The sequence below is a fragment of the Balaenoptera acutorostrata genome, chromosome 16, assembly GCF_949987535.1.
Source record: "Balaenoptera acutorostrata chromosome 16, mBalAcu1.1, whole genome shotgun sequence".
Lineage (NCBI taxonomy): Eukaryota > Metazoa > Chordata > Mammalia > Artiodactyla > Balaenopteridae > Balaenoptera > Balaenoptera acutorostrata.
Genome location: NC_080079.1, coordinates 28,239,603 through 28,264,870, shown reverse-complemented (window position 1 = coordinate 28,264,870; position 25,268 = coordinate 28,239,603). Strand labels below are relative to the sequence as shown.

The following is a 25,268-nucleotide window of genomic DNA, read 5'->3' as shown; positions in this document are numbered from 1 at the left end:
CTTCCGGGAACACTGGCGCCGCGGCAGTTTTGTTTCCGAGGTTGTGGCTAGTGGCGCGAGTGACCCATGTTGCAGGCGACTGGGGCACGACGAGAGTGGTGACTCGGGGCCGGGGTCAGGAGCGGTGGAGCTCCTAGCAGTGGAGCCGAGAAAGCCACGCGGCGGTGGCGCGGCGGGCGTCCCTCTGAGCGCGGAGCTCGGCGGGAGCGAAGGAGTGGCGCTCAGGTTGCCTGATGTCCCCTTGAGTGAAGGAGCGGCGGAGCGGTCCTCTAGCAGGGGACCCAGAGGAGAGGGACTACGGAAGGGACGCAGGCGGCCGCAGAGATGAGGACGACGAGGAGGGGCAGTGGAGGGGCGGTAGTGGCGAGGAGATGATCGAGAAAAACCGCATCGGCGAGGGGCGGCGCGGAGGGGAGGCGGCGGGGGGAGCAGCTGTGGAGGACCTCAGAGGTAGGGAACCGGCCAAAGGGACGCGGACGTGAAAGGGCCGTGTCCTCTGGCATAGATGTGAGGTGGCAATGTAGAGGGGCTGAAGAGGATTCAGAGGGAGAAGAGAGCTGCGTGCAGGATCCTTAGGGTCTGACCTAGTAGTGAAGGCACCCGAACCGGGCACCTAAGGCATTTCAAGCAGTGACTTCCCCCGCTTGACTAGGAATGTGGGTCCTCCTCCGAAGTGGGTACCCCCTCCGTATCCTGCTGCCACTGCGTGGGCCGTGGATGGGGTGGAGGGCCCTGCCACGAAGCTTGGCCCTGGGCCCTCCTCGCAGACGGTACAGGAAGGAGGCTCTCGCCGCCTTGGAGGTACCAGTGTTGCCTGTAACTGCAACTGAAATCCGGCAATATTTGCGGGCCCATGGGATCCCCTTCCAGGATGGGCACAGCTGCGTGCGGGCACCTAGTCCCTTTGTGGGGGCCTCGAAGCTCAAGGACGAGACTGGTGCTGCCACTTCCTTCAGCCTCTTCATTGACAAGACCACAGGTCGCTTTCTCTGCATGACCAGCCTAGCAGAGGGAAGCTGGGAAGACTTCCAGGCCAGCGTGGAGGGGCAAGGGGATGGGGCCCGAGAAGGGGTCCTGCTTAGTGAGGCCCCAGAAGCTGAGGACAGTGAGGAGGTCCAGAGGATCTGGGACCGAGCCGTACCTCTCTGGGAGCTGCCTGAACCAGAGGAGGCCCAGCTGGCTCGCATGATGTTTGGCCTCACCAAAGTGACAGATGACACACTCAAGTGTTTCAGTGTGCGCTATCTGCGGCCTGCTCGCAGCCTTGTCTTTCCTTGGTTCTCCCCTGGAGGTTTGGCATTACGAGGCCTGAAGCTACTAGGGGCCAAAGGCCAGGGTGACAGAGTGCACTATGTGGAGACCACCATTCCCCAGCCTGGTGCCTTCCACAACCTGTTTGGGTTACCACTGATCAGTCGTCGAGATGTTGAGGTGGTGCTGACGAGTCGTGAGCTGGACAGCCTGGCCTTGAGCCAGTCCACAGGGCTGCCCACCCTTGCCCTACCCCGAGGGACAGCCTGCTTACCCCCTGCCTTGCTTCCTTACCTCGAACAGTTCCGACGCATTGTGCTCTGGCTGGGGGATGACCTTCGGTCCTGGGAAGCTGCCAAGTTGTTCGCCCGAAAACTGAACCCCAAACGATGCTCCTTGGTGCGGCCTGGGGACCAGCAGCCCTCTCCCCTGGAGGCTCTGAACCAAGGCTTAAATCTTTCTCGTATTCTGCGTACTGCCCTGCCTGCCTGGCACAAGTCTATCGTGTCTTTCCGGCAGCTTCGGGAGGAGGTGCTAGGAGAACTATCAAATGTGGAGCAGGCAGCTGGCGTTCGCTGGAGCCGCTTCCCCGACCTCAATCGTCTCTTGAAGGGACATCGGAAGGGCGAGCTGACGGTCTTCACAGGTGACCCTTTGGGAAATCACTGCTTGGGCAGGTTTGGGGGCAGAGGGTCAGATGACTGAAGCATGTGGGTTTGGGCTACAGTAAATGTTGAAGAGGCGCCTTCCCCTCCCAACTTTGAAGGCTCCGTGCGTGTCTTGGTTTCAAGGGTAGGGCTTTACTCCTCACCCGGGTCTGTGTTCAACCCCCCATGCAGGGCCGACAGGCAGTGGAAAGACAACATTCATCAGTGAATATGCCCTGGATTTGTGTACCCAGGGAGTGAACACGCTATGGGGTAGCTTTGAGATCAGCAACGTGAGACTAGCCCGGGTCATGCTGACACAGTTCGCTGTGGGGCGACTGGAAGAGCAACTGGACAAATATGACGAGTGGGCCGACCGCTTTGAGGACCTGCCCCTTTATTTCATGACTTTTCATGGGCAACAGAGCATCAGGTGAGATTCCCAGGCCTGGAGCTTTCAAAGAATAGGAGGGTGGGAGAACAGACTCGCAGCGGAGTTTTCTGACTGCCATGGTCTGGAGATTACTTGTAACTGACTCTTGAATTCGTTGTCTCTTCCTCTTCCCAGGACTGTAATAGACACAATGCAACATGCAGTCTACGTGTATGACATTTGTCATGTGGTTATCGACAATCTGCAGTTCATGATGGGTCATGAGCAGCTGTCCACAGACAGGTGACATCCTCCTCTTGTCTAGCTGTAACCCACTTAAACACACATCTTCTCAGGCAGCTGGCCTTTGGGCAGACACACTGTACTCTTGCTTCCTGACATATGTGCAGGAACATACCATCCCATATGTATTTCTGTCTTTGTAGAGGTGTGGGGTGTGGCAGTGGGAAGTATGGACAGGGACTTAAGTGTGAGTCCTTGGGTAGAGGGAAGTAGAGTGAGGTTGTGGTGGTTTGCGGGGAGATGTGAACGAATCAGGAGTATGTGTTTGTTCTTGTCCTTCTGTGTCTGGTAACCTCTTTGTTGGGTAGGATTGCAGCTCAAGACTATATCATCGGGGCTTTTCGGAAGTTTGCCACAGACAGTAGCTGCCATGTGACACTGGTCATTCACCCCCGGAAGGAAGATGATGATAAAGAACTACAGACAGCATCCATTTTTGGCTCAGCCAAAGTAAGTGGGCTTTAGAGGAGCTCAAGCTATGGAAAGTAGAGGGGGCAGGTGTGACCAGGGACAGCCCTCATTCGGCCTTAAATCATCTTGACTGTCCATCTGGAACAGGCAGGAGGCAGCTTGCCTCTGGGGCCATGACATGAGGAACACATGTGCTAGAATACAAAGGCTGATAATGGTTAGTCCTTTGCCCTCTTTGACCTCCAGGAACTCACATATTCTATGGGGAAAAGAGGGAGACAGTGAGGGACTTCCCTGGCGGTCTGGTGGTTAAGACTCCGTGCTTCCAATGCAGGGGGTGCGGGTTCAATCCCTGGTCAGGGAACTTAGATAGGATACGCCACGTGGCACAGCCTAAAAAAAAAACGGGGAAAAAAAGGAGACAGTGATTACAACTCAGTATGATAAGAGCTATGATAGGCAGCACAGGTATTGGGAGAAAAGAGAAAAGGCATCTGAGTCAGCCTGGGGGGAGACTTCCTAGAAGACGTGTCAACAGAGGTTGGGTTGGGTTTTGTCAGACAATAGGTGTTAAATAAGCAAATAAGTGGGGGGCCTTCTGGGCAGCGGGACCAGCCGGATCCTGGAGCTTCCAGTGGTACACTGAGTGCCTATTACACGCCAGGCCTGGGCTGGGCACGGGGAATACAGGGCAAGGAACACAAACTATGTGCCACAATGGAACAGACATGGAACTGGGGAAGAGAATAACACAGAAGTGGAAAGATGGTAGTGCCTTTTTTATTTACAGGGATCAAGAATGGTCTCTCTGATGAAGTGTAACATTTAGACCAGGACCTAAATGATAAGGAGCTCGGGTTGAGTGAGCTGTGGAGCCAGAAGTGTTAGCAGCAGAGGGAACAGCGTGTACACAATCTGGGACAGCAAAAGGGTTGTCAGGGAACTAAAAGACTCTAGTGGCCCCAGCATTCTGGTCAGTAGTTCAAAGAGCTTTGGTGATGGGGGAAGTACTTTTCCCTTCCCCCATTCTTGATATTCCTCCCTGCACCTTCAACCTGCCTTTGTGCTTCTCTTATATGTCTTCTCACTGCTTCTTCCTCCTTCTGCCCCTTTTCCCCCAGGCAAGCCAGGAAGCGGACAATGTTCTGATCCTGCAGGACAGGAGGCTGGTAACTGGGCCAGGGAAACGGTATCTACAGGTGTCCAAGAACCGCTTTGATGGAGACGTAGGTGTCTTCCCACTTGAATTCAACAAGAGCTCTCTCACCTTCTCCATACCACCAAAGAGCAAGGCCCGGCTCAAGAAGATCAAGGATGACAATGGGCTAGTGGCCAAAAAGCCCTCTTCTGGCAAAAAGGGGGCTGTGCCCCAGATCTCTGAGACTCACTCTGACCAGGTCCCCAACCCCAACAAGCCAGACCTCTCCAAGCCTTCAAGGTGAAGGCATTGCAGAGCTGGACGCTGAAACGAGCCTGCCAGGACAGGCTGGGGTAGAGACTCTTTCTTAGTTCTCTGCTAGGGCTGCCTCTGTCCTGTAGTTGTGAGCTATGGGCCCTTCTCAATCTGAGGGGCCTAGCCTAGGGCAGGGTTTCATTGCAAGAGAATTCAATTTAGCAAATATTTGAGAACCTGCTGTGTGCCAGGTTTTGTTCTACATCCTGCGAATATAGCACTGACAAAACAGATGAGGTCCCTGCTTCCACAGAACCTGTAATGTGGTAGAAGAGACAAGATAAGCAATGAACAAATACATACAAAACATAGTTTTAGATAGTGAAAAATGCTCTAAAGGAAAAAACAGTACAGTAATGTGATAATGCTTACAGGCTAGTTTAGATTATGATCTGAAAAGGTGTCTCTGAGCAGAGGACATTTGAGCTGGGGCCTCTGAAGAACTAGGATTGAGCCATGTGAACATCTGGAAAAAGGAATCCAGGCAGAGGGAAAAGTAAATACTGAGGCCCTAAGGTGGGAATGAGCAAGTTGAGGTAAAAGCAGTGGGGTCAGGCCCCCTGAACCCGGAGGGGAATAGGGCACTTCTTGCCAAAACTCCAGCCCAGGCTTTCAGAGCCAAGGGGTGACATGGTGGATACCAATCTCCTCTGCTCCCCACTCTGGAGCCTACCCTGAGGTGGTGCTTACTACCATTGGATCTAGGTGCTCAGCCCTTATAATACCAGGGACAGCCATAAAGGTGGAAGCCTGGAAGAGAGCCATGGAAGGGAGCTGTGAGCCCAGGGTGCCTGCCACCTAGACACTCATTCCATGGTATGCTGCCTTGGACTGCTGGAGTGGCTGCAATCATGACTTTTTGTAGAGCCTTTTCCAGTTTTACTGAAAAAAGTTTCCATTGCCTTTGTTTCTGTGCTTTTTCTTATTTGACCACTAGGTGTCACCCCAGTCTTTAACTGGATTTTCCTCTCACTTTGACTTGGGAGCAGATAGGTCCCCTCCCCCACCCTGTCTGAGCTGCGCGCTCCCAAGAAAGCAGGGGTATTAAAGGGTCTTCATGCATGCATACATCTCTTTGTGGCCTAGGGAAGACTGGATGGTGCTTCTTTATCTCTGTCTTCCCTGAGGATCTCCATGTGATCCCTGGCAGAGGTGTGGGTCACTGGGCCCCATGCCTAAGGCTTTGCCTGACCAGCTGTCCCTCTGTGACATGAGCCACTCACTGACCTCTCATCGTGGACCCAAGCTCAGCATATTCTTATCTGGCCACCCTCCAGTACATTTCCCTCCTCTTGTACCCTCTCAGCTTTTCTCTTATGTTAGTGTGTGTCAGAACTGGGGCTCTTGTTTAAAAATGCAGAACCTATTTTTTTAACATCTTTATTGGAGTATAATTGCTTTACAATGGTGTGTTAGTTTCTGCTGTATGACAAAGTGAATCAGCTATATGTATACATTTATCCCCATATCTCCCTCTTGCATCTCCCTCCCACCCTCCCTATCGCACCCCTCTACATGGTCACAAAGCACCGAGCTGATCTCCCTGTGCTATGTGGCTGCTTCCCACTAGCTAGCTATTTTACATTTGGTAGTGTATGTGTGTCCATGCCACTCTCTCACTTTGTTCCAGCTTACCCTTCCCCCTCCCTGTGTCCTCAGGTCCATTCTCTACATCTGCATCTTTATTCCTGTCCTGCCCCTAGGTTCTTCAGAACCTTTTTTTTTTTTTTAGATTCCATATATATGTGTTAGCATACGGTATTTGTTTTTCTCTTTCTGACTTACTTCACTCTGTATGACAGTCTCTAGGTCCATCCACCTCACTACAAATAACTCTTATTTCATTTCTTTTTATGGCTGAAGGAATCGTCATTTTTAAGAAACCCTGCCGGAGATTGTAAGATAACTTACCCAGAGACCTGTCAGAAATATTGCTAAGGGACTTACCTGGTGGTCCAGTGGCTAAGGCTCTGGTGCTTCCAATGCAGGGGGCCCGGGTTCAATCCCTGGTGAGGGAACTAGATCCCACATGCCGCAATTAAAAAAAAGAGATCCCACCTGCTGCAACTAAGACCCGGTGCAGCCAAATAAATAAATATTTTAAAAAAGAAAGAAATCTGCTTCTAATGAAAAAAATTTTTTTAAAGAAATATTGCTAAATGGTGACACTTTCCCATCTCACTTTCTCTGATATCCTAAAGTCTGTTTCCCTTTAGATTTGCCTGCAAGCGTGATGAGAACGCAAGATGTTCTAAGGGGGCTGGGGAGAAGCCTTTTGTAAAGGGTGGTGGGGCCAGTGGGGTTCCTGCTTCCTGAAAGCAGGGCTGCTTTATCAAGGTTTCCCTGTCAACCTAAGAGGGGGCTCTGGAACCCTGTGGAATGGTCTGGGGTCTCTGGTCTGTGGTGTGTGAAAACTGTGGCTACAGTTGTCTCCTGAAACACCCTGGAGCAAAGCTGTTCTCTGTGGGGAGGGAGGGGGGACCTCCTCCAGGGCCTCCCTTCTTGGGGGTCTCTCCCAGACTGGCTGGAGCCAGGCCTCCTAATCCTGCAGTAATCATTCCCAGCCGCTGGCTGGTCTAGGCCTCATCCAGGGTCTATAACGTTGAACATCAGCCATGCCTTCCAGAGGCACACCACCAGGTCAGTCCTACCTATAAGGATGTGGGTTCCATATTCTGGTCTCCCTAGGATGCCTGGTGTGTTCTCAGGAAATCCTTTAGGGATTTCCATTAGGGGACTTTTGTGAGGTCTCTGTGTGAATTGGGGTTAGAGGGATAGATACACACGTGCCTGTCTTGCCCCACCCTCCTAGCAGATACCCCCCACACTGCACAAACCAGAATGGGGGGGGAGGGGAAGCTAATGCTCCCCCAGCCCCACCCCCTATACAAACACATTCCATTGCACACCTGCCTTGAACTCCTCACATCAAAATTAGCCCAAAGGGTGTTCAGGAGTCCCTGGAGCCTAGAAAGCAGTAGTTAATCCCTGGGTCCTGTGTAAGATCCCTGGGAGTCACTGTCCCTGTACGTAGCCAGAGTGAATTGAGGCAAATTGCCTGTGCCCAGCTGGACATTAAGAATCTTCCTGAGAGCTGAGGAAGAGCCTGGCCCAGCAGAGTCCAGCTGGATTTGCAGCCTTGTCCTCAGATTCATTGTCACACTTGCCTGTGAGGGGCAGCCTTGGTCCTCCATCCCTTTACTGGGAATGGGTTTGAGAAGGGACTAAACTCACAGGACTCCTGCTGCCCAAGTACTCAGGCTGCAAATATGGCCCAGATACCTGTAGACATCACAGGCTGCCTTGAGTGCCATGGAGGGTGGGAGCCCTCGGTGCCTCCCTGCAATACAGGTTAACTTCCTGTTTGTGCCTGTGGGTGGAACTTTATGAGCCTGAGAGAAACCTGGCCATACTCCGTAGGGGCCAGAACTGGCAAGCCTGCTCACCTGGGCAGACACCTACTCCAGGGGAGGGGGAGACGCTGGTTCTGCTCGGGCAGCCCCAGCCCCGAGGTGTGTGTGAGGAAGGGCGGGGTCTGTTTTGGTGAAACCCGAGCCTTCTTTGTCTGATTCCCAGGGGTTTCCCCTGTGTCTGGGGGGTGGGCTGAGAGTGGACCAGGGTGGGCTCCCTACAAAGCAGAGGAGGGTGGCAGTAAAGCCCTATAGCCAACTTGGTTAGGGCAGCCAGGTAGCTTAGCTTGGCTGTCGCGCCACTGGCCCCTTTGTAAGTCAAAAACCAAATCCAGTAAGCTGTGAAGTCAGAGGCCAGAGGGGCAGTCTTGGGCCACCGTTGAGCCACAGCTGGGCTGGGTACTGGGTCGGCTGTTGAGGGGGTGCTGCGCAGACCACTCCCCTGCCGGGGTCGGGGGCGCGGCCTTAGCCGCCCCGCCCCGCTCCACCAAGCCCGGGCGGGCGGGCGCTGGGAGTCCGCAGCCCGGAGCGGGCTTGGGAGCCGGCGAGTCTGCGGCAAGGAGCTACCGGCTCTGGAGCAGGAGCCGGGCGGAAGCTGGAACGGCGGTGCAGGTGGCTCTGGGTGAGTGAGTGGTGGGGCCGCGGAGGTGCAGGAACTCTCGCCTGCCGCACACCCCCGCCCCGGAGCGAACTTTCCCGATCTGGGGAAGCTGGGGATTGGGGTTGAGGAGGGGGGTCCCCGGTCCGGGGGCCGCAGGCCAGGAGTCTGAACAGGGAACCTACACAGAAACTCACACTGACGGGCCCACAGACACACGCGTACTGGAGACACACGAACACACGTGCATTCCGGGGCGGACGCGCCCACGCTAGTAGTCCGTGGAGCAGCGCCACTGGCCCGCGAGGACTCCCAGCGGGCAGGGCGCGCTGCTGTCGCGTACTTGAGGGGGGTGGGAGAAAAGGGCCGCCCAGTGACCGCGGATGGGGGCGGGCCGGGTGGGACACCTCCGGAGGTTCCTGCTTCCCTGCAGCCCGCAGGTGAAGACTAAGACGTAAACAGGCGCTGAGCACGTGATCGCTTCGCGCACCAGCGGGTTGTGCTCCCCCCACCCCAGCCTCGGGGCGGGAACCTCCCTCCGCGGTACTAAGCAAGTTTGCCAGATACCTTGCCGGACTGTATTTCATTCTCCTGGAGGTGATAAGCCCTCCCCCAGGAATGGGAACACAGCGCCCCCTGGAGTTGGGGTAGCGCAGGAGGACCAGAGACTGTTGCGCTGGGGTGGGGTTACCTGGGTTCCTCGTCTTCCTTCTCCGGAACATGGTGCCCCCATCCCTGAAAGTATCCCTGAAGGGGGTGCTATTCTGGATGGCAGTGTACAGCAGCCCCCGCCCGGTCCTTCAGCCCAGGGAGCAGCTGCGGGAGCGCCTGTGGGTCCCCTTCCTACTACCACTCCTCCTTGCAGAACTGGGAGCTCCTACCCCCAAAGTAGTAGCAGAAGGCCCACTCATGCAAGAGTGGGAGTCCCCCTTCCCCAGAGGATGCATGAGCGTACACATCCCCTCAATACCAGAGTGGGCCTATCTCCCTCTGGTAGAAGGGAGGACGGCCCCCCTTCCCCCCAGGGAATGAGGTAGTGGGCAGTGGCCCTCGGCTTCCCTCCCTGCCCCACCCCCCACCTCTACACACACGCTGAGCCCAGCTGCTGCCTGAGCTTCTGGGCAGGCTGCCAGAAAGGGGAGGAGGCTCCTGGTGTCCCAGGAGGCTGGGATCAGGGTAAGGCCAGCAGAGGGGGTCTCCACGGGGGGGTGCGGCTCAGTCTGTTCTCGTGAGGCAGAGGGTCTAGGGTGAGCCTGAGGGTGGCTGGGCTATGTTTCCCTTTCCAGGGAAAAAGAAAGAAAAACAACCCTTTCCATAGAGCTAAAAATAGAGCTGAGAGCCGGCCAGGGCTGTGGCCTGGAAGGGGGGGAATGCTCCTTCCTGGGGTAGAGGAGCTGTGGCGGGCCTTGGCCCTGGGGGGCGGGGATAGGGGGCAGGAGGCTGTCCTTGCCCAGGGGTGCGGGCATCAGCTGACCTGACTAGGTCACAGAGACCCCTACGGGCAAGTCTACGTGTTAAAATGTTTGTGAAATACAACGTGTATGTCTAAGTAGTTGTCTTTGTGACTGTGAATAAGACTGTCAGTGTGAAAAATGCTTAGGAGACGAAGTGTATTTAAGATTGTGACTGGGTGCGAAGGAACTCGAGCTGCGAAAGCTTGTGCACAACTAGGCGTGTGACACCGAGTGTACCTCTGTGAGTTGGCCTGAAGATTACGGAAAGAAGGGACATGGAACCTTGTGATGGACGAGACAGACTGTGTGATTGTGGCTGTGTGAGACTGAATGTGGGAAAGATCGTGTGGGTGTTAAGACAGTGTTGTTTGCCAGAGGGTGAGAATATCCCTGACCCTGATAAGTCAGTGGAATGTTGTCGGCTGTGAGGCTCGTGTAGGCTTGGCCTGTAAGTTTGGACCAGCTCACCCCAGTGACTTTTGGGGGCCCAGGGGCTGCCTCTCGAGCAATGACCTCTCTCTTAGCAAATAACTCGTAGGGAAAGTTGGGGAGCACAGAGCCGCGCTCGGGGAAGGCCTGGGCTCTCGTGGGAGAGGGCACAGTGCTGGGGAGTCGGGTAGGGACCCCCCAAGGGGGGTCTTGGGGGTGACTGGGCGTGTTCTCCGAATAGGCCGCTAGGTGGCGCCGCCTCCGCAATCCAAGCGTGCCTCCTCCAACCCGCTGCGGGTGGGGCAAGCACCCACCAAACCTCGGCCCCCGACTTGTGCTGGGGCGCAAGGCCCAGAGTGGGGGGCAGCTGACCCTCGGCCTCCCTCTCTGGACTCCGAAGCCGGAGAGTGTGTCGAGGGCGGGGCGGGGTTGGCATCGACTAGAGGAGCGGAGGGGGAAGGGCGGCCGCCGCGGCGCCTGGCCCTTTGTGCTCGAACAATGATCAGCAGCCGCTGGCCCCGGGGCTCGTGTAGGGGTACAGGGTGACCCGCCGCCGCCTAGTCCTGAGCCGACCGAGCCCCCAGACACACAACCACCGCGCCTCGGAGGCAGGGAACCTGAGTCCCGCTGCGTAGCCCCTGCGTGCGTGCGCCTCGCCGGACACGCGTGACGCGGGGGACCTACGCTTATCCGCGCCCCGGGGGCGGGGTCGCCCCTCGGACCCTCCCCCGCGCTGCACCGCCCACTTGGGCCGGGCGGGGCCTGGGCCGGGCCGGGCCAGGGGCTCCCCGGAGGCGGGGCCGGGCCGGACCGGGCCGCTCCGAGTAGCGGCGCGCGGGCTGGAGCCGGGCGGCGCGCCTGTGGAGCGCTGGGGGCGGCCCGGGGCTGAGCATGGAGCAGCGCGGTGGAGGTGAGGGGGGGCCGGGGCTGGGAGGCGACCTGGGGGTGACCCCAACTTATGCACGGCGGAGGTCCCGTGGGGAGGCGGCATTCCACAGCTGCCCCCACTTTATGGAAGCGGCGGGGGTCGGAGGGGGGGATGGATTCCGGAGGGTGGATTGGGGGCTCCCGGCTTCCGGTCTCGGAATGGGAACTCGTGATTCCAGACTTGATCCCGCTGGATGGTCTTTGGAGTTTGGTGAGGGGGAGACTTTCCTGAACTCTTCTGCCCCCAAAACAGGTCTGTGGGAGCTCGGACCTAGGCCAGACCTCCCTCGGACCCCGGCTGGACCCAGCCCTCAGCAGTCCCCACTGGGCGGGGGGACTAGTGTGTGCTGTGCTGGAGCGGTTTCTCAAGGATGTTGGGGAGAGCTAGGGGTTCCCTGCCTACAGCCACAAACGCACTTCTCAAAATGGAGCCTCCACTTGCCCCTCCTTCTCTCTCGGGCTCCAAGAGCAGGAGACTGGCTGGCTGGGCCTGGCTTTCCAGACGCCTGGCGCTGGCTCCCTGGGTGTCTGGCTCTCAGGGCCCAGTTCAGTGTCTCTTCTGGGTTTAGGGGCTCCTGGCTCCGTGGGGGGCAGGGACCCCGGCTCACTGGGTCTGCCTGACCCTGGGGACTCTCTGTCTTTGTCTCTTGTCTTCTGGGTCCCTGTCTGAATCTCTCTGTCTCCTCCCCTCAGTTTCCACTTTCTCTGTGCTCACAGAAGTGGGGAAAGGGAGACAGAGATGCCAGCCCCCATGGCCCCCTAAGAAGCCCCTTCCCCACTGTTTCCTCCAGGCCCTGGAGTGGTCTGGGCAAGGGCAGAGGAGGGGGTGTTCCATTGGCTTTGCTCAGGGCTGGCGCTTGTGGGGTGGACTCAGCCCCTGCCCCTGCTCCGTGGACACCAGTCACCCCCACCCCCAGCTCCCAGCTCCTCCTTCCTCAGTCTGGACACCTCCCTGGTTCTCCAGATCTTCTGACTTGAGCGGGGAGGGGGGGTGGCGGCGGACTTAACGGAACACACGTAAGAATGAAGGAGAGCAGATCAAGCAAAGACTCATGTATCTCTCCTCTCCCCACAATCCAGTGAGTGACAAAAACCAGGCTCCCACTCACCAGTTGGCCCTGCGTGCCATCCAGGCTCTCACCCTCTCTCTCACATACTCCCATGCACACACGGTGCTCTGTACACACTTGTGCACCCTCATTTCCTACTCACACACTTGTGTAAGATACATAAACTCATGTATATATGAATGGACATCTAACCAAATATATTCTCACATAATCACAGTCATACACCACAAATTCACTTATGTATGCATTTGTAACTTTCACATACTTTCTGAGACACCCTATTTACACACACTCTTTTGTAAGATATGCACATATGAGTTCACATACATATGCATGTATATCTGAATGTACTAATGCATCTATCCAAACATATATACTCACACATTCATTCATGATGTTTTCAAACACAGTGCTCAGATTCATGCTCTTGTGCACACAGTTTCACACGCACAAATAAGTAAGATGCATACACTCCTACTCCTACGCAATTCTCTGTCCACTTCTTGGCTCCCGTTCTGCATGATGACTTCAGCAGATGCCTGAGTCCTGGTCTTCAGCCTCAGGACTGGGGAGGGAGTTCCGGGTGGAGACTTGATGTCCCCTTCCGGGAAGGAGCAGGGCCTGGGGAGGTGGAGCCCTCTTCCCTGGGCTCCAGGGAAATGAGATCTTGGAGCAGCTGCCAGAGGTGATGGTAGAGCTTCTATCCTCATCCCCTTGGGGTTACTCTGGGGAATGTCCCAAGCTAGAAGGTTTCATAGGGGTTGGCAGTGGGTCTGTGTAGGCTTCTTTAGGCCTGACTGATTGGGTGTGGTGAGGCTAGTTGTCATGGAAACAGGCATGAGCCTGCATCCACCTCTTGGAGGCAGGAGACCCCAGAGGGTACCTATGGGCTCCCTAAGAGCTCTGCGTTCTTGTTTGACCAGCTCCACCCTTGCCGCCTGTCTGTTTGGGAGAAACTGAGGCCCAGCTTGGGGAGGCTGGGCACTGCCTGGCCTTAGCTCTTTGTTTCCTAATTACCATCTGAGTTGCTGACTGCACCCCTGAGGTTGCCCAGACTGCCTCTAATGAGGCCACCTGTCCCAGGGGACCAAGGACTGGTGCTGGGAGCTGGTAGAGAGGGCTCCCTCCCTAACTTGAGTCCTGGCCTCTGTGGGGCCCCATTCCTTCATCATCCCTGCTTGGTAGATTCAGTCCTCAGCCCTGTTCAGACCAGAATTGGGCAGTGGACTGGGGCCCAGGGATAATTGAGGTTCTGCCAAGACTCGGAGGGGATGCACTGGGGGGAGGGTATCAGTGCTTGTTACTGATGTCAGGGGGCTGTTTGACCTGGGACAAAGGACCAGGAGGGACTCGAGACCCTATATAGGGAGGGAGCTCAAGATGGAGAGACTGACACCACTGCCCTGCTCACAGGTTTCCCTGGAGGCCCTTGGCCAGGCCTGAGCCTCTGCTGCCATGGCCATTGTGCAGACACTGCCAGTGCCACTGGAGCCCGCTCCTGAGGCCGCCACTGCCCCACAAGCTCCAGCCATGGGCAGCGTGAGCAGCCTCATCTCAGGCCGGCCCTGCCCTGGGGGGCCGGCTCCTCCCCGCCATCACGGTCCCCCTGGGCCCACCTTCTTCCGCCAGCAGGATGGGCTGCTGCAGGGTGGCTATGAGGCACAGGAGCCGCTGTGCCCAGCTGTGCCCCCCAGGAAGGCTGTCCCTGGCACCAACTTTACCTACGTCAATGAAGACTTCCGGACAGAGTCACCCCCCAGCCCAAGCAGTGACATCGAAGATGCCCGAGAGCAGCGGGCACGCAATGCCCATCTCCGTGGTCCCCCACCAAAGCTCATCCCTGTCTCCGGAAAGCTGGAGAAGGTGAGGACCAGCCCTTCCTTTGGGGCCTGGGTGGAATCAGGGGTTCCCTGGAGAAGCTGAAATTAGGAGACCTATTTAGAGGAAGGAGTGTGGGCTCCAGATTCACCAGACCTGGGTTCTCATCCCAACTCTGCCTCATTCTGGTTGTATGACCTCAGGGAAGTCATTTAACCTTTCTGAGTCTCAGTTCCTATATCTGTAAAATGGAGGTAATAGGTCAACTCTTACAGGATTGTTGGGAGAATTACATTTAATAATGTGTGTAAAGTGTTTAGCCTAGTGCCTGGCATGTAATATGTACTCGATAAATGTTAGCTGCTTAGAAATACTGTTTTATACTTAAAACAGTGTGTTTGAATTTGAGCAAGGCCCGTAACTCTGCTGAGCCTCCGTTTCCTCATCTGTGTATGAGATAGTGATAATATTTTGCTTGTATGGCTGTTGTAATGATCTGAGAGGAACGTTTTAAATTGCTTGACATAAAGCTGACACTCAGGAGGCCCTCAACCCGTGGTAGCAATTGTTATTAATGTATGGGGATTGGGGACCCCGGATGGGAGGGCAGGGGGTATGATAAGGGCTTTGAAAGATTGGGCGGCCTTATCCCCATTGTCAAGTGGCACCTCATTTCAGAACATGGAGAAAATTGTGATCCGCCCAACAGCCTTCAAGCCAGTGCTGCCCAAACCTCGAGGGGCACCATCCCTACCTAGCTTCCTGGGTCCTCGGGCCACCGGACTGTCAGGGAGCCAAGGCAGCCTAACGCAGCTGTTTGGGGGCCCTGCCTCCTCCTCCTCCTCCTCCTCCTCCTCCTCCTCCTCGGCTACCGACAAACCCCTGACACTGAGTGGCTGGGCCAGCAGCTGTCCATCGGGGACTCTATCCGACTCCGGCCGAAACTCACTGTCCAGCTTGCCCACTTACAGCACTGGGGGTGCAGAGCCAGCCACCAACTCCCCAGGCGGGCACCTGCCTTCCCACGGCCCTGGGCGGGGGGCACTGCCTGGGCCAGCCCGAGGGGCCCCCACTGGGCCCTCCCACTCGGACAGCGGCCGATCTTCCTCCAGCAAGAGCACAGGCTCCCTGGGGGGCCGCATGGCCGGGGGGCTCTTGGGCAGCGGTCCCCGGGCCTCCCCTGACAGCAGCTCTTGTGGGGAACGCTCCCCGCCACCGCCTCCACCCCCTCCACCCCCTTCGGACGAGGCCCTGCTGCATTGTGTCCTGGAAGGAAAGCTCCGAGACCGGGAGGCAGAGCTGCAGCAGCTGCGGGACAGTCTGGACGAGAGCGAGGTGACCATGTGCCGGGTGTGGTCAGTGGCAGTGACGGGGGTGGCATGGCAGGACATCCACAGGTGCTGGGAATACAAGAAGCATTTCTGTCTGTGCTGAGGGGCAGGTGTCGGGCTGTTGCGCTGTGACCCCATCCCCACCCCAGCTGTCTGGCTTACACTGTAGAGTGGTTGACACAGCACCACCATTTACTGTCCTTCAGACTTGAGCAAGTTACTTAGTTGTACTGAGCCTCAGTTTCCTCATCTGTAAATGGGGATATTCCTGGCCTCAGGGTTATCATGAAGATTAAGTAGGGTGAAGGGTGTAAAGTGCTTAGACTAATGCCTGGCACCTGGGAAGTGCCACGTAAGTGCTTGCTATTATTATTGTTGTTGTGTCGCTTTTCATAAAAATAGTTGCTACTGTTGGTGTTGTAATTATTGTAATTATTGAATGGAATCTACCTTCCCTGAGCCCAGGACGGGGGCCAGGGCAGTCGGTGATTGGGGAGCTGCGGGTGGCCAGGGCTTGAGGTTTGGGGGAGCCACCAGGACCCAGGCCTGCCCTCTCGCCCGTAGGTGTACGAGGAACGGCAGCGGCACTGGCAGCGCGAGCGCGAGGCCCTGCGAGAGGACGGCGCGGCCCAGGCACAGCGGGCGCAGCGGGCCCAACAGCTGCTGCAGCTTCAGGTGTTCCAGCTGCAGCAGGAGAAGCGGCAGCTGCAGGATGACTTTGCACAGCTGCTGCAGGAACGTGAGCAGCTGGAGCGGCGCTGCGCCACCTTCGAGCGGGAGCAGCGGGAGCTTGGGCCACGGCTGGAGGAGACCAAGTGGGAGGTGGGCCAGACCAGGATGGGCAGGGAGCAGGGCCTTTGGCAGGGGGGTGGAGGTGGGGGTGGGGAGTGGGTAAGACTTGAAAGGAGGGGCCCAGCCACACCCCCTCACCTGCCACCCCCAGAGGGCCTCCCCTTCCTCACCTTTGTGAGATGAGGCTCCCCCTTTGACCTCCCTTTCTGGGTGAGGGTCTTCTTGGGCCTCCACATTTGGTCTCCTCATTGGTCTGGTCTAAGTGCTCACGTAGCCAGTAATATTCCCATCCACTGCCTTCCCGCCATACTAAGAATGAGAATGTAGTGCTTGCTGCTCAACAGGCACTGTTCTAAGCATGTAATGTAGAGTGTATCCTCTAATCCTCGTAACAACCCTGTGAAGTGGGTGCTGTTAATATCCTCATTTTATAGGTGAGGAAAGTGAGACCCAGAAAGGCTAGAGCCAGAGATCACACCTAGTCAGTGGCTGAGCTGAGATCTGAACCCAGGCAGTCTGGCTCCAGTGTCTCTGCTTTTCACCAAGATACTGTAGTGCCTCTCAACTGGAAATGTGGGCACTGCCCTCAGTTGCTTCCACTCCTACCAAACCCGCCACCACCCAGTCCCCAGGGCGCTACTGCTTCGTGATGGTTTAAAGACCCCAGCTTTGAAAGCAAAAGATCTAGGTCTATATTCCACCGTAGCCAATTAATAGCTGTCTCATTATACCCATCTGTAAAATGGGTATAATCAAACCACCTCTCCCCAAATGCCCAGCATGATGTCAGGGCCTGACACCCTGGGAGAACACTTCTCATCATCCTTTCTGACTATCTCCCACCCCCAGGTGTGCCAGAAGTCAGGCGAGATCTCCCTCCTGAAGCAGCAACTGAAGGAATCTCAGGCAGAGCTGGTGCAGAAGGGCAGCGAGCTGGTGGCCCTACGAGTGGCACTGCGGGAAGCCCGGGCGGCGCTGCGGGTCAGTGAGGGCCGGGCGCGGGGCCTCCAGGAGGCGGCCCGAACACGGGAGCTGGAGCTGGAAGCCTGTTCCCAGGAGCTGCAGCGGCACCGCCAGGAGGCTGAGCGGCTGCGGGAGAAAGCTGGGCAGTTGGACACCGAGGCGGCCGGACTCCGGGAACCCCCTGTGCCTCCTGCCACTGCTGACCCATTCCTCCTGGCAGAGAGTGATGAGGCCAAGGCACAGCGGGCAGCAGCCGGGGTTGGGGGCAGCCTGCGGGCCCAGGTGGAGCGGCTCCGGGCGGAGCTACAGCGGGAGCGGCGGCGAGGCGAGGAGCAGCGGGACAGCTTCGAGGAGGAGCGGCTGGCCTGGCAGGCGGAGAAGGAGCAGGTGATCCGCTACCAGAAGCAGCTGCAGCACAACTACATCCAGATGTACCGACGCAACCGGCAGCTGGAGCAGGAGCTGCAGCAGCTCAGCCTGGAGCTGGAGGCCCGGGAACTCGCGGACCTGGGCCTGGCGGAGCCAGCTCCCTGCATCTGCCTGGAGGAGATCACTGCCACCGAAATCTAGGGCCTTGGCATCCAGCTCTGCGGGGAGGTCTACTGAATGCAGATGGTAGCCTCAGATCCGCTGAGGGCCCCGAAGTCTGAGGGCCCTGGGGCCACTTGTCCCCTGGGATCCAGGCCTCTGGGCCTCTGTCAAGGACTCGGGGCTGCCCTATGACTTGGATGAGCAAGATCAGACTCCTTGAAGGTTCCTCTATTCACTGTCACCAGAGGCTCCTACTCACTCAACCTATTTCACTCACCAACTACTGCCATTGCCACTCTGCCAACCCCGTTCACCCCCAGCGCTCCAGCCCACCCGACCAGGGGGCTGGGAAGAGGAAGGGGCTCCCTCATCTCCACATTCTCCCCATCACACAGCCAGAGCGAGCCAAACAGCGCCAGCTGCTCCAGATGTGCCTGCCCCCAGCCTGCCCATTTTGGGGGACAGGGCTGGGAGTGGGGTCTGATCCCCAGGTTCCAGCTCTGCAGCCTCTCTCCTGGGGTAAGGGGGCTATAGTCAGACCAAAGGAAGAACTCAGAAATGTCTTGTTTATTTGTATTTGTGACCAAGTGGCCCCTCCCCCACACCCAGGTTTATGGCCTTGTTTTCACTTGTATATTTTTCACATTGTAAATTTCTTGTACAAACCCAAAGAAAAAAATTAAAAAAAATTTTTTTGTTTTTAGAAAAAGATGAGTGTGCTGGATAAAGATTACGGGAACTTGTTTGACCCCCACGCCCTCTTTATTTGCTGGCTATTCCCCTACCCCTCATGGAGGTCTTCGGGGGAGAAAGGGTGATGGGGGAGGGACAAATCCAGCAGAAAATCTGAGGTCCTAGTGGCCCACAACATGAAATGGGCTCTTGGGGTTTGAGAAACTAGAAAAGACCCCCATCCTGCCCCTTGCACAGAACACTGGGGCTGGGGGCTGGATGCAGTGACCCCCTTGAGGGCCCTATCTGAGAGTGCCTGTCCCTCACTGGGGGAATCATGAGAAAGTGCACACCAATCCTAAGCTCCAGACCTGGGGTTTCCCAACCCGCTTCCTGTCTTGGGCGGTTGAGGGTAGTGAGCTGGTGACAGAGCTGCCCAGTAGCACCTTGTCCTTGACACCAAGTTTATCTGGAATGGGCAGAGCCTTAGTGACAACGGGAGGGAGAATGTGGGGGGAGAGGACCTGAGCCACCAGTGTGGAGCTTTGGGAGTAGGCAAGGCAAGCAGGAGTGGGAGGTTCTTGAGGCCTGAAGAGGTTAGTAGGTGAGGTCCAGGGGATGGCAGGAGTATTCTCTGGGGTCAGTGGGAAGAGTTACGGGATAGCCGGGGAGAGTCTGGGATTAGTATCAGGAGGCTGGAAGACTGGAGAGTGTACTGGGCCGGGGGGGGGGGGGGGGGTCAGCTGGAGAAGCCTGGCATCAGCGGGAGGGGTCTGGGTATGGGTGGAAAGGGCATTAATGGGAGGTTCTGGGAGCCAGTGGGAGGTAGCTGGAGTACCATCAAGGGGTCAGCGGGCAGGGGAATGGTCACCAGGAAGCCGCTGTTCAGTGAGGGCTGATGAGTCGGAGGGTAAGGGCAGTGGGTCAGGCCTGGGGACCCTGACCACAAGCTCCATGGGCTCCTGAGCCTTGTTTCGATAAGCCCGGCGGATGGTGTCTACTGCCCGCTGGTGGGTCACCTGCTCCAGGCTCTCTCCATCCACGGCCACAAGCTCAAAGCCAGCCTGGGATGGGGGTGGGAGAATCACAGACCTCCCTCCTCAGGTCAACCCCACACCACCACCCAACCTCTCACCTCTACCAGCTAGGACACTCCTCCCCATCTGGGCTCTGGGCGGAGGCGATGGACAATGGGACTTTTGTGTCCAGAGCCGGTTGGGGGCAGGGTGGGGTGCAGACAATTGCCTTTTGTCCCTTGGGGCTAGCGGTGTAACAGGATGGGCCACCCTCAGGCGCAGGCTGGCATGAGGGGACAGATTTTTCCCTAGGTCTGCTCATCCTTCAGGCCTAACCCTGCTGCTCCCAAGCCTCCTCCCATGATCTGATCTAAACATGTCTGGCTGGAAGATGAGCATGTACCAGCCCCGCCCCCTGCCAGGGTTCAGCTCTGGGCCTAGGGAGTGGGCCTGGGTGCCCTTCACCCACCTGAAGGGCCCCACTGAGGAAGGCAGCGCCCCCAGGGAAGATCTTTTCTATCTTCACCATGGGTTGCACCCTGGACTCAATGCCCCCAGAAATGCTGATGCCTAGTGAGAGGGAGAAACACTGGGTTACCGTGCAGCCACACCCCTAAAGCCCAGAGCTCCCAGGAGAACTCAGGACCCATCCCCAAATAGAGAGCCCCCAACTTCTCCCAAACCCCCAGATTCTATTACTACTCAATCCTCAACTCACTCTAGACCCCAAACCTCCCAAACATGGATCCTCCCAACTATATCCTAATACCCCGATTCTTTCCCTAGTCCCAGGTCCCCTAGTTATACCCCAAAACCAAGCCCACCAACCTCACCCACACCCAAGAGCCCCCGCCCCCCAGCAGGCGCAGTCCCGCCAGGACTCACCCAAGGACTGCTTCATCTTGGATAGCGTGACGGTCCTCAGCTCCCCACTGGGGACCTTCGTGGCTGCCTCCTCGGCTGTCCCACCAGTTCCGTTCTCAGAGGGCCCTCGACTGCCCCCTGCCTTGGCCACCTGCCCATCCATAGGTCGTGGCAGAGGAGGCCTGGCCTTCCGAGGCTTGTGGTAGCGCCCGCTGGCTGTGCTGGGAGTGGCGATAGGTGCCGGGGATGGGGAACGCCTGCGTCCGGGGGACTTGCCTCTGCCCCGGCTGCGGCTGCGGCTCTGGCCTGGGCCCTGGCTCCGGCTCTGCCGAGGATCCTCTAGGGTCAAGGGTTCTGTCAGCAGCCAGTTAGGCCTCGGGGGCCGGGGAGCCACGGGCGGTGGCTGGGGAGGGGGTGTGCAGGCGCTTCTGCGTGAGATGAAGGCATCTACTGGCACATCCTGGAGAGGGGGGATCCCTTTGTGAGGGTGGCGGGAGGCAGAGGCACCCAGGGAGACCTGGAGGCCCCCCAGACGCCCCCTCAGCTCCCCATCATCTTCCTCCTCTGAGAAGCCGTTCACAGGAAGTAGGTAGAAGCCTCCACGACTGTCTGGGGAAGAGGGCCAAGGTCAGGCTGCCTTCTCCTCAACAGCCCAGACCACCTTGCCAGACCCCAGTCCTTGCCTTTGTTGGTGTAGGGAGACCCAGGCCTGGGTTTGCTCAGGCCCTGTGGCAGCATGCCTGGGTTCTATTGCAATAGTATTTTAAAACTTTCTATTGTAATAGTTACAGTTTTATTTAACTATTACAATAGAAAGTAAAAATATGACTCCCACACCAAGCTGGTAATTTCTCAGAGGTTATTGCATAGAATGAGATGATTTTAAAAAATGAGTGGGTTTAAAACCAATTATTAAGGGGCTTCCCTGGTGGCGCAGTGGTTAAGAATCCTCCTGCCAGTTCAGAGAACACGGGTTCAAGCCCTGGTCCGGGAAAATCCCACATGCCTTGGAGCAACTAAGCCCGTGCGCCACAACTACTGAGCCTGCGCTCTAGAGCCCGTGTGCCACAACTACTGAGCCTGCGCTCTAGAGCCCGTGAGCCACAACTACTGAGCCCGCGAGCCACCAACTACTGAAGCCCGCGCGCCTAGATCCCGTGCTCCACAACAAGAGAAGCCACAACAATGAGAAGCTCGCGCACCGCAATGAAGAGCAGCCCCTGCTCGCTGCAACAACTGAAGAAAGCCCACGTGCAGCAACGAAGACCCAACACAGCCAAAAATAAAATTAATTAATTAATTTTTAAAAAAATTTTAAATTATTAAGTAAATAATAGTACAAATGGTGAGTGGACATGATGAAAATGGTTCTGGCAGACGAGGGATTTCCTTCAGGGAAACACACGTACCTCTGAAGCCGCGACAGCCCACATGGGGACAAGGATGGAAGGTTCATTCTCCCTCCCCCAGTCCCCTTGGGGTGTGCCCCCTCCCCGGGCTCTGGGACTCTGACTGACCAGGCACAGGAGTGATGAGGTGACGCTTGGGCGGTGTGTCCTGCCGGGCTGGTCGCAAGGCAGGAGGCCAAACTGGTTGGAGAGGAGAGCAGGTCAGGAACAAGGCTCCCTGATGGACCCAGCTGAAAGGGCCCAGGCAATCTCTGCCCCTCTCCACTGGGAGGCCCCGCCCCCAGCCCCACCTGCGGCTCGGGATCCACAGTCCTGCCCCCTGGCTGCTGACCTGCCTGGCTCTTGAGGGCCTCAAAAGCCTCCAGCTCCACAGGCATCACCATGCTGTCAAAGCGACCCAGGTCTGTGGGGGCCACCACACCCCTGGGGGAGGGCAAGAGATGAGGGGTGGTCAGGGCTCAGTTCTGGAGGCGCCTGGAGGGACTTCAGCCCTGGAGAGGTTAGGGGAGGTATCGGGGATCACCTTCCTGCCCCCAAGCCCTCCCCACCTGATGTCCCTCAGCAGCAGCAGCTTCGCAGGCCTGTCCAGAATGGCCAGCAGGGGCCTCACCAGGTCCTCCACGCCGCCCTCATGCACGTACTGCAGAGAGAGGCACCACAGGTCAGATAGCAGCGGGGACTTCCAGAGCCCGGTGAGGGGGCATGCCTGGGCATGGAGGGACCCCATGTTTAGGAGAGGTTCTCCCCACCCCCGGGCCGTCTTATCTTGGTGACTGGGTGGAAGCCTGCAATAATAATGACGGAGCTGTAACAGCAACAACAATAACAGCTTTGGGCCTTTTTCTAGGCCTCTTACACATGGTCCCTCATTTAGCAACCACTCTGAGAGAGACGTCAATTATTCCCGTTTCACAGATGAGGGAACTGAGGCTCAGTGAGAAGGACTTTGCCCCAGGCCACACAGATGAGGAAGTGTGAAGAGGGACTGGAACCTGAGAGCTCTGGCTCCTGCCTGCTCTGGTACCGGAAAAGGATATGCAGGGCGTGGACTCTCCTCCCCACCCCACCTCCTGGGCTGAAGGAAGGAATTTGAGCCAAAGTCTAGGCTGTGCGCCTGGCTGTCCCAGCTTGTGTCTGCACAGACCCACAAATTAGGCTTTGTTCAAGGCTGGAATGGGGACTCTGGGGAAGGGTGGCCCTATAGAAAGCCTCTCTAGTCAGTACCCAGGGTGGTGGAGGCCTTTCTGCCTGGCACTGCCCGGATGCCACCAGCCACACCCCACCGACGCAGACAGACTGGCAAACTGTATACTGGGAGCCACCCAACTTGGACAGCACACTGCCCCCTAGTGCCATGAGGGACACACATACTGATTCCGGGACACACACAGAGCATCCCAGGCGTGCACAGACACAGGGAAACAGCACACCCTGGTGGCCAGAGTGAGACATTCATAAATATCTGGAAATTCAACTGTGTGTGTGGCCCTAAACCACACACAAAATTACAGGGACCCACACTTACAAATATGGACAATACACCCCCTTTCGTCTGGAGAGAGATCCACGTAATTGCACAGAACCAGTCACATATGTGCACACACTTCAAGTCCACAAACCTGTGTTCAGCATCCACTAAGTGCCAGGTCCTGTACTGGGCAGTGGGGACACAATGACAGAGAGCCACATGCTCCAGTAAACTACAGACCACTGGCGATGGGGCAGAGGGAGTCTCAGAGGAGGGTGGGAAGATCAAAGGAGGCTGCATGGAGGAGATGGCCTTTACACTGACTCTTAAGGATAAATGCAGGGAAACAGTATGATAGCTGGCAGGTATAGTGTGGAATAATGGGTAGATAGAGGCTGAACTTGAACATGGGGTACATGGAGGGCCTCCATATAGGCTGTACAGTTTGTGACTACAGTGTGAGTAGTGCCCCTAGAGTTGTGCAATTCATAGGCTGTATAAACCAGTGTTACATGTTGTACCAAGGGAAGAGGATGTGATGTGGTGACCATGGGAAAGCAGAAGTTAGTGAATTGGGGAATCAAATCAGGGAGGGCCTTGAATGTGAGGATAAGGAACTTGTACTCTATTCTGCCAAAGACATGAGGCTGCAAGGGGGCTTGGGGAGTGTAAAGTGATCCGAGAGGTGGTTTATAATACCTGGTCTGGCGGCTGTGGGGAGATGGCTCAGAGGGGGAAAGAGAAGGGAGGCTTGGGGTTCGGGACCACACATCCAAGTCACTAGGGGAGCTTTACTAATCATTCCAGCCAGGACTCCACCCCGAGGGTCTGATCTCTTGGTGTGGGTGGGGCTTGGGTCAGGCTTGGGTGGTAGGCATTGCTCCCTAGGTGCTCTGGGGCGCAGAGAGAGGCCCTCCTGGCCTGAGCAGGGTGGGAGGAGCAGAGGGGTGGGGGAACAGGAGCCGACCAAAGAAACTGACACAGAGCTCCACCTAGTGGCCAGAGCCTAGAGTTGCAGGCTCACAGAGGCTTGGTACACACAGCCCTACTTGGCGCTCAGAGCTGAGCGTGACCCTCAACTGAGTTTAGCCCAGAGGCCTTTAGCTGCCCCCCAGATGCACCCCCATATGTAGCTCTGCTGTAAACCAAGCACTGGCAAAAGGATGCATGAATTAGTGTGCCTCAGTCTCCAGGTGACATACACACAGATACAACCGTACAGTTAAGTCAACACAAACTCAGGTACCCCAGAGATTAACAAATGCACATGTCACACAGACATAACACAGCCCCACCCTGACCAAGGTGAGGGAGTTGGGGGAACCACAAACAATTTCCTGAAACTCCAGCTTGCCCTGGTATACAGGATCACGCGTGCACTCATGCAGATCCAGCACAAGGAACCCATCACAGGAAACCTGCAGGTTCTTGAGACAGAGGGATAGGAGAGGGCCTTCCAATCCTCCTGGAGGGCGTGGCCTGTGCCTCCTGCAGCCTCCCCAACACCCAGGCTACAAAGACTCCCTCAGATCTACCCTCTACCCCACCGTGGGGCCCTCTGCTTCTGTCTGAAGTTGAACGAAACAGAGAACAACAGTGCAGGTGTTGGGGGAGGCCTGGGGTATGTTGGGAGGACAAAAGATTACTGACTTGGGTAACAGGGGAGGGGGATTGGCATGAGGCCAGGCCTGTTGGCTGACCCAGGAGTGGAAGGAGGCATGAGGGGTGGGGAAGCCTGGGTTTAGAAGAGAACAGAGAACAGAGCAGGTGACTGCAGGGACTCAGGTCCCAAACTCATCACCTGTCTGGTCTGGCTCCTCTCCTCAGCTTAAATATCACCTCCTGGGCTTCCCTGGTGGCGCAGTGGTTGAGAATCTGCCTGCTGATGCAGGGGACACGGGTTCGAGCCCTGGTCTGGGAGGATCCCACATGCCGCGGAGCGGCTGGGCCCGTGAGCCACGGCTGCTGAGCCTGCGCGTCTGGAGCCTGTGCCCCGCGGCGGGGGGGGGGGCCGCGATGGTGAGAGGCCCGCGCACCGCGATGAAGAGCGGTCCCCGCACCGCGATGAAGAGTGGCCC

General features: G+C 56.9%; 3 protein-coding genes across 8 annotated transcripts in view; 2 read left to right on the top strand and 1 right to left on the bottom strand.

Moving 5' to 3' along the window:
* The first annotated feature begins 32 nt into the window (after positions 1-32).
* Positions 33-6,518, top strand: TWNK (twinkle mtDNA helicase). Its single transcript, XM_007187326.3, has 5 exons — positions 33-1,897; positions 2,091-2,331; positions 2,467-2,574; positions 2,883-3,024; positions 4,107-6,518. The coding sequence occupies exons 1-5, from the start codon at positions 655-657 to the stop codon at positions 4,425-4,427; spliced, it is 2,055 nt and encodes a 684-aa protein (XP_007187388.1). The 5' UTR covers positions 33-654; the 3' UTR covers positions 4,428-6,518.
* A 1,824-nt stretch (positions 6,519-8,342) lies between these two features.
* Positions 8,343-17,951, top strand: LZTS2 (leucine zipper tumor suppressor 2). 5 transcript variants are annotated; one of them, XM_057530356.1, is made up of 5 exons: positions 8,343-8,470; positions 13,740-14,189; positions 14,823-15,479; positions 16,040-16,297; positions 17,117-17,951. In XM_057530356.1, the coding sequence occupies exons 2-5, from the start codon at positions 13,782-13,784 to the stop codon at positions 17,798-17,800; spliced, it is 2,007 nt and encodes a 668-aa protein (XP_057386339.1). In that variant the 5' UTR covers positions 8,343-8,470; positions 13,740-13,781; the 3' UTR covers positions 17,801-17,951. The 5 variants fall into 5 exon arrangements, with proteins under 5 accessions (XP_057386339.1, XP_057386340.1, XP_057386342.1 ...); XM_057530357.1 differs by lacking the exon at positions 8,343-8,470 and adding an exon at positions 9,603-9,622; XM_057530358.1 differs by lacking the exon at positions 8,343-8,470 and adding an exon at positions 10,798-11,239 and having other exon boundaries at positions 13,959-14,189; positions 14,807-15,479.
* PDZD7 (PDZ domain containing 7) overlaps positions 17,943-25,268 on the bottom strand; it is a 19,400-nt gene continuing 12,074 nt past the window's right edge. Inside the window, exons 12-17 of one of the 2 annotated variants that reach the window (XM_057530350.1) lie at positions 22,271-22,362; positions 22,054-22,145; positions 21,831-21,902; positions 20,335-20,922; positions 19,919-20,019; positions 17,943-19,497 (exon numbers count right to left, since the gene is read on the bottom strand). In XM_057530350.1, coding sequence (XP_057386333.1) covers positions 19,282-19,497; positions 19,919-20,019; positions 20,335-20,922; positions 21,831-21,902; positions 22,054-22,145; positions 22,271-22,362 — 1,161 coding nt within the window. In that variant the 3' untranslated portion in view covers positions 17,943-19,281. Of the gene's footprint in view, positions 19,498-19,918; positions 20,020-20,334; positions 20,923-21,830; positions 21,903-22,053; positions 22,146-22,270; positions 22,363-25,268 lie in introns of those variants that run through there. The other variant, XM_057530351.1, reaches the window with a different exon arrangement.